This window comes from Anguilla rostrata, chromosome 17 (genome assembly GCF_018555375.3).
Source record: "Anguilla rostrata isolate EN2019 chromosome 17, ASM1855537v3, whole genome shotgun sequence".
NCBI classification, from domain to species: domain Eukaryota; kingdom Metazoa; phylum Chordata; class Actinopteri; order Anguilliformes; family Anguillidae; genus Anguilla; species Anguilla rostrata.
In genome coordinates this window covers 16,882,356-16,890,785 of record NC_057949.1, presented here as the reverse complement: position 1 = coordinate 16,890,785, position 8,430 = coordinate 16,882,356, and the positions used below count along the sequence as shown (strand labels likewise).

At 44.6% G+C, this 8,430-nt stretch overlaps 1 protein-coding gene across 1 annotated transcript; it reads right to left on the bottom strand.

Moving 5' to 3' along the window:
* Positions 1 to 838: 838 nt before the first annotated feature.
* On the bottom strand, positions 839 to 7,096 carry LOC135243204 (transmembrane protein 106B-like). Its single transcript, XM_064314847.1, has 5 exons — positions 6,851 to 7,096; positions 6,169 to 6,309; positions 5,134 to 5,177; positions 2,930 to 2,983; positions 839 to 2,418 (listed from the first exon to the last, which is right to left on the bottom strand). Exons 1-5 carry the CDS (start codon positions 7,079 to 7,081, stop codon positions 2,313 to 2,315), a joined length of 576 nt encoding a protein of 191 aa, XP_064170917.1. The 5' UTR covers positions 7,082 to 7,096; the 3' UTR covers positions 839 to 2,312.
* Between the last annotated feature and the right edge of the window lie 1,334 nt (positions 7,097 to 8,430).

Here is an 8,430-nt window from a genome sequence, read left to right as displayed (position 1 = left end):
AGAGGAGAGAGGCTGTGTCCACTGCAATGGCAAGCCCAGTGGCAGTGTCAACTACGCTGGCACCAGGATGGGCAGCAGATACAATGTGAGTGTGGGCCACTGGCTGCCATTAAGGGGCCCCGGACCCCCCTCTGTCCTGTAGTAGGATGATCCATGGAGTGCTTACCTCACTGCAGAGATCTGGATCTGCCAATCAATGCAGCTAACCAGTGAAACACTGCCCTGTCTGTCTTTCAGTCCATACAGTACGTCCAGCAGTGGTGAAGGTCCATGGCCATAGACTGAACACTGGCACCAAGATATCAAGATACCTGGCCTGTTAAGCGACTCCTGCCTCTCTCTCATCATGCACCAGTACAGTGACATCACAATCATGCTCCTGCCGTCTGTGTGTCTGCACTGATGCAATCATGAGGTCAGAAATGAAAATGAGAAATCCTGTGGATCCAACCACATTCATTGAATCAGTTGAAGTTTCAGATAAAGTGTTCCTCTTTCCAGCCACGTGTGTTCAAAAATAAGCTCACTATTTTAAACAGGGGAAATTTTAAAAATTGAAGGGGGGGGGGGGTGCAAGAAGAACATGAGTCTTTGGGATTTTACTGTTTCAGTCAAATCTAAATGGACTAGAACTAGGAAGGGGTCCTGGTGTAAATTGTTTGCATCTGTTTGAAAGAAAATTCTGGACCGCCTGGAATTGGTGTTATATTGTTATAGCTTTTGGCATTACGCGGAATAAGCTTTTGAAGTGAACCCATTTCACAATTGATAGACGTCCTCATTTGTGTGGGAACAGTCCAGCGTTTCCAAATAAAATATCCATCTTTGTGCAACTGTGTGAACATCTGTGAAAGGATTTATTTTACCCAAGAAATTGAACACACAAACTGAACACACAATACACAGAAATTACAATGTATTCATTTTTAAAAAGTCACTTAGTACCATTTATGATGTGCTTCACATTCACTACTGAAAACATGAAACTGTTCCTCCTCTTGAAAGAAAAGCCTAAAATGCATCCGCTTAACAAGTATGCATCCATTTATCGGACACCACAAATAAAGACATTCTTGAGGAATCTGGCAACACATTGGGCTTTTAAACTCACAGTACAGCATATGATTACAGCGATTTGAAAATAGTTTGATTTGACCATTAGAAAAGAATGCCATACAACACAAATGAAGGATTACATAATTGTACTGTACTTGATCACGGTGTTCAGATTTGCTAACGAAAGGTTTATAATTGTAAAAATAAAATGAAATTTTAAAAAAATTCCCCACTGTATGATTTGTGGAAAAACAACACTGCTACAGATTGAAAACAACCCTTCACAATTACCCAGTTACAAATGTTCTCTCCAAACTTCAGAAACGGGGAATAGAGCTCTGTCGCCACCTAGTGGCCTCATCTCAGCACTGAAAAGGCCCTTCAGCAAACCGTCAACAGGAAGCGGAGAACCATCAGTGTGAAACGGGAAGAACTGGTATTTTTTAGCCACGGCTACTTTCTCTGCCAAAAACACCTGTGCCAAATTTTTTTTATTGCTGGTAAATGCTAAAGTTGAAAATAGCAATGTAATACATCCTCATACCAAAAATAGCTAATTATCTGGACTTCACAAACAAGAAAATCAACCCGCAATTTGTTTCCATGGATCCATGGTAGAATGTTACATGGGCAGGGCACTTAAAATGCACAGTGGTTCAATATAAAGGTGCTTCAATGCAACACACAAGTCAGAAACATCCTAAATACTTATACTTGTATTTGTGCTCTGAACTGAGTTGTGTTCGTGGATTATAATGAAATAAATTCAAACTGTTACTGGAATAAGGTTTAGGGTATTGAATGTCCCAAAAACGTGGTTAAATGAATGAAAAATGTTATTTGGCAGCAAAAATAAACACAGCTAGCAGACACTTTGCATGCTGGAGTTCTTTCCCACCACCAGGGAAGTTCCACAGTGATTAAAAACTGACAAAAATGAATGTAGTTTCAATCAAATCTCTGCAACCTTGGTCTGTGCTCCGGCTTAGAACCGCTGGACCATTTGTAAAACTCCCACCCAGCCCCAGCAGCTGGTTCTACCAGTGTGGGAAGCAGTGCCGCTCCCTGGCCAGTAGTAGTACGGGGCCAGGGGAGGGTGCTCTCTTGCAGGGGGGTCTACATTGTGTTCACTGCGTTCAGTGGCCGTCGTTACGGTCCATATTCCAGGGTTTGCGTCCTTGAGTCACACCTAGACCTGGAAAACGGCAGAAGCCTTGGCTTGTCCAGTGACCTCCCGAGTGTTTCAGGGGGAGGGGTCAAAAGAAGTGGGGGACAGTGGTGTTGGTGCCACAGTCGATGTACTCAAACGTGTCCAGAGACAGCTGCTCAGAGTGGGATAGATAGAACACCTTCATTGTCATCCTGTGGAAGACAGGCACACAGAAACGGCATTAAAACCTTCAAACAAAATGCTTCTGCAAGTGTTTCTTCTGTACCAAAATATGAGTCCTGTGTTTCTACTGATAACACTTCAGACACATCATAAAGTTTTTAAAATCCAATAGCAATACCGATAAAATTCAGACTTTAAACTGGGATGAGGTGGCCCTGCAGAGAAGCAGGAGAGACATAAAACGGTTACAGGTTGTCTAGGCAAGTCTAGTTCACCTGGGGAAGCCAGCCATGTGACAGTGCCCCCAAGAGATAGAGGGAAGATAACAAACACACAACACTTAAAGGAGAAATGCACTGCCACTGCGCTTCTCAGTCCACAGTTATAATACGGCCTCTGTTACTACAAGGCCACAGAAATGCCTCATGAGGGAGCCACATATCATCTACAGCACGGGTGTCCAATCGTATCCAAAAAGGGCAGGTGTGGGTGCAGGAGGGAAAACTGGAGAAAACAGTGACGTCGACGGACGAAACTCACTGTAGATGCAGGAATAAGGTGTGAATCCGTATGGCGACTGACTTGCAGTAAGAGCTGAAAGACAGACAGACACTCTTAAAGCAGCAAAACCTAAGAATAGCTCAGAAAAGTATGAAGAACAAAACATTCCTGCGGTCACCAGAGGTGGAAAGTCCCGCCATTTGTTTCTTCCTACCATGAACTCAGTCAGCTGACTGCACTAATTAGTTTTAACTGCCGGACTGAAAAATTGTGCTAATTAGCAAAAAAAGGGAATTGGCACAAAATACTGAGGAGGACTTTTATTCTCTGAACATGGATTTTCCACCTCCGCTGGTCACATGCATAGGGGCAGTAAACTTTGGCCTCTCTCATATTTTCCGTCCCTCCCTGGCACAGACTGCTAGACCCTGTGTGTCACCGTGCCCCCCCATCCCACGGGTGCAGAAATAGAGCCAAGTTCAGCCAATTTACTAAACAGCGTCACCCAAATGTGGGAGGAGCTTTCCTACGCACTCTCTTTGGGAATTTTCAAGGAAGGAAAATGTGAGGGGAAATTGTTGGACTGCAGACACGGCATCCTAAATTTTCTGATGGCGTTATGCAGACAGAAACCTGTGCCTGTACTTGGGACAACATGGACACAATCCTCATTGCATTGAGTCATTCACTAATACCGAGAAATGAATTATTTTAAGAATCATCTGGATGTTATCAAATGACCATTTATTATCATACACTGGCTATACAATCACGGTGGGCGCACAGGTTCGAACAACCCAAATCTATGAGAATATTTTTGATATCGGACCAATAAACCGGATGGAAGGAGACCCCCTAATTCTGCCTGGTGACAGACATTTGGAGGCATCAGTCAGGTTCCTAACAGTACAAACCAGAGGAGCCTCACAACATATTTCATAATGCAAAAAAGTTAAACTACCTAAAGTTACACACCTACACTACATAGTGAGGATTACCTAAGATATTACAGGGATGGGGTGATATCTTAAAATTAATTTAAAAATATGTCAGCAAAAATATACCATAAGTTGGGGGAGAACCAGACATGAACTATTTTTTTTCAAAACAGACAGGTGAAAAAGCATCCAAAACATAAATATTTTAAATAAAACCATTTATAGTATAAAAAGCACATCATTACCCACAGCTCACTGATCACAGCCAGAGAACGATTTGTGAAAGGGATTTGTTCCTTGGTTTTTGGCTCTAGATATCACATGATCACACTCATGCAATGCTTTCGGAAAAGGTTACTCCACTGCCACAATCATCTTTACCCCGAAAGCAAAGCCGGTCCCATGACTCAGAAATCCACTGCAGCCACATTATCCAAATTTGTCTTTTCAAGCGGTTCCATTGCGCTTTATTCTACTTCCCGTTTGAGAGAACGGCACTTTAATCCATTTCCACTCACTCACTGACTCAGTCTGCCCAAAGACATGAGCTCACTTCATGGGGCACATTTTAATTTTATTACATCCAGCACATAAGTGGCTGCTTTGCATGGTAAAATCGTTGAAGTTTGAGTTGTGTGTCAATGCTGAAGGCCTCTCCCCTTCTCTGGATCGAGGGGGTTTTGAATGATTTGAGAGAGGGTGGAAAGAGAGAAATAACCTCTTTAATTTAAAATAGAAATTTTAATCTTTTAGTTTTCCCCAACATGAGGTTTCCTAGAGTTTCTAGTCAGTCATTTATATTATGACAGGGTCATAACATTTATTTTATGACTTGACCTTGGAACTGATGTAACAAATCTGGCCCACCATCTTGGAAAAACTGTTTTTGGGTCTTGCTTTCCAAATCCTTTTTTTCTTTATTACACTACACCGTGTATTATGTTGCTACGATTCAGTCCGCTAAAATGGTGCCAGTACAATTTTCAGACCATGGTTAAAATCTTGGTTTTGGACCAAGTGATCTTAGCTCCTCTGTATCTGAATAGAGCTTACGAGACATTTTGGGCACTTAGCAGACACTCTTAGATTCTTTGCATGCAATCCATTCATACGTGCATATTTTACAGAAGCAACTGAGGTCAAGTGCCTGAGCTCGGGCGTATGACAGCTGTGCCCCAGCTGGAAATCAAACCCACAACCTCAGCTTCAAGCCCAGGTCTCTGAATGTTACACGACTCTCTCGCCCAGAGAACTCTGCTATTGCACTCGTACGCTGACAGAAGAGAAAGGCAGGCCTGTACTTACTTTAGGCCTTCGTCAGTCATCTGAATGGGAATGACGTAAGTGTACTGCCAAAGAGAAAGAAAGACCAGGGTGAAGGGAGCCTTGAGAATGATCCACGCTCCACAGCTTGCTCATAGACAAAACAGCCATTTTCAAAATATCCACTTTACCCTCTAGATTTTTTTATATATTGTGTCTTTGAAAAAAGCATTTTAAAACAACTCAAGGCTATGCAGGACACTGTCTGTGTTTTACTGGAAAATTTAAGTTTTGTTAGTGAGCACCTGACTGATGGAAAGACTGTGGACACAAGAATGGATCACATTCAGCTCTGCAGAAGTCACACATGCGCCATGGAAATGAGATGACTGCCAGAAGAGATGACCATGTGAATGAGTGACTGCCATGTGAAATGAGAACGCATTAATAGATGACTGCCATGTGAAAAATGACAAAATCTGAGCATTGCCGATCTTTGCCATGGATATCATCCAAGTGTGCAGAGTACCTGTTTTCACAAATTTAAATAATGTTTATAAAATTTGCATAATTTTGTAATGCAAAAAAATAATTTTATTACTTGCATAATAGTCTAATTGAGGAAAACTCTATTATGTGAATATAATGTGCTTATATTCAATTAATAATGTCTGCAAATGCACTTTTATTTATTTAACTTTTATAGTAAAATTCCAAAATACCAGTATTGATGGTGTGGAGATAACTACACCAGTGTAGACTCATGTACCATATGCCACTGTTTACACTGAACACCGTGTCAAACTCAGGAATCATATATAAAAAAAAGAAAAAAAAAGTAACTGTCACTATGTTGAGAGAATGCATTAAAACACAATATTTTGTTGTGTAACAAATTTCCATATTGCTAATTTTTCAGCTGATCTTATCTTCCCAATATCATGAATCACCTTCAGGAAGAAAAAAAAAATTTATCTAACCCATCGTGTGCATTTCTGAAGAGGGCATTCAGATGCACCTCTACCCCGGTTTCTCACAGTAGAGCCCGTGCCGTGTGTGCGGAGAACGGACACTCACCCCTTCCACGCTGCGCGGCTGGACGCTGGTGACGTTGGAGATGGAAGCCGTTCCCAAGACCGTGTCGTAGAAGAGCACCTGCACACTCAGATCGGTCGCCTGGACGATGGCAAAGTTGTTGTTTGTGATGTTGATGACGTTCTACACGAGGGAACCCAGAAACGTGGCATCAGTCCACCAGAAGGCATTCCCTGAGCACTCAGTCCTCCTCATTACATTACACTACATTACAGGCATTTGGCAGACGCTCTTATCCAGAGCGACGTACAACAAAGTGTATAACCATAACCAGGAACAAGTATGACGAAACCCCTGGAGAGAAGTACCGTATAATAACTGATAATAACATAATCACATATAATAACTTAATAACTAGTAACAGAACAAAACCCATCTCATACTGAATGTAACACCATCTATATTTTTCTGTAATATTGTATTTTAGCTGTGATATTGAGGTCACTGCTCTGTGATAATCTGCAGTTTGTGTGTCAGCATGAATGAACTGGTAGCATATATTGACATACCACAGGCCTGGATTCAAAACAAATTCTGCACAGTTCAAACATGGGGACAATGAATATAGGCTTTGGCCACTGTCCAGTATTCCCCTGGATGTTTCACTGGTCATTGCTTGCGGGGAATTCCCACACAGACCCCTGTGACACTTGCTGTGACTCACAGTGATGGTCATTTCCACTGTGGAGGGAGTGAAGAAGACGTAGACGGACTTGACAGCCACAGGGGAGAGCAGGACGCTCCGCGGAAAGAGGAAGAAGAGGATCAGCGAGCAGACGAGGATGCACAGTGCCACAGACAGGCTCACGTACAGCTTCCTGCAACGAGCCGCACACACGCGAGATGCATCAGAACGGAACTTCCTCAGGGGACACGCACGGCATCTGAACCACATTCGCACACTCCACACACGCACGCACAGGACATCTGAATCGCACACTAAACACACACACACACACGCACAGAGTGTCTGAATCACGTACACTGTCTGAACCTCAAACCAACACTGCACACACACACACACGTGCTGAAGGAACAAGGAGCTTACTGCTGACCAGACACAAACACACACTGCATACAACCTCAACAAGTCTTTCACGTTCATTATGCACACACACTGCCAGAACCTCACACACGTATGAGGTATCATATGTACAGCACTGTTCATAACTGAACCTCCTGTCATTGGCGGATTATCATCATGTGACTTGTCGTACAGGTGCGCCACAGTGGCTCATCCTGGACCGAAGAGTATGATGCCACCAGCTGGCTCTCTGACCCCTGAGTATGACAGGGCCCCTCAGTCTGGCTCTACTGGGCCCCTCAGTCTGGCTCTGTTGGGCCCCTCAGTCTGGCTCTACTGGGCCCCTCAGTCTGGCTCTACTGGGCCCCTCAGTCTGGCTCTGTTGGGCCCCTCAGTCTGGCTCTACTGGGCCCCTCAGTCTGGCTCTGTTGGGTCCCTCAGTCTGGCTCTATTGGGTCCCTCGGTCTGGCTCTACTGGGCCCCTCAGTCTGGCTCTGTTGGGCCCCTCAGTCTGGCTCTATTGGGTCCCTCGGTCTGGCTCTGTTGGGCCCCTCAGCCTGGCTCTACTGGGCCCCTCAGTCTGGCTCTGTTGGGCCCCTCAGTCAGGCTCTATTGGGTCCCTCAGTCAGGCTCTATTGGGCCCCTCAGTCTGGCTCTATTGGGTCCCTCAGTCTGGCTCTACTGGGCCCCTCAGTCAGGCTCTATTGGGTCCCTCAGTCTGGCTCTACTGGGCCCCTCAGCCTGGCTCTACTGGGCTCCTCAGTCTGGCTCTATTGGGCCCCTCAGCCTGGCTCTACTGGGCCCCTCAGTCTGGCTCTACTGGGCTCCTCGGTCTGGCTCTATTGACCACTACCAGTCATCCACACACAGGCTGTTCATCAGTTTACAAAGGGATTGTGCCCTTGTCTGCATTTTGTGGCTTAGATAAATATGTATTAAGGGAGCATTGGCCATTTATTTAGAATTTCAGCATTCTGGATTAACTTTGCCCTTCAAGCCGAAACAATGTCACACGTTTGAGTTCAGCATACATTTTTTTTATTTTATGGACCAACCTCTTGGGATCCGTCCCGTCCCCCGACAGGTGGGACAGTCCAGCGTGTCCCCTGCTCCCATCCGTGCGGACCTCTTCCTGTCGTCGGGTATGATTTCCTCCTCATCCTCAGCCTGGCGCCCCAAAGACACCCCCATGTGCGCGCACACCTCCTGGCCGACAGGGA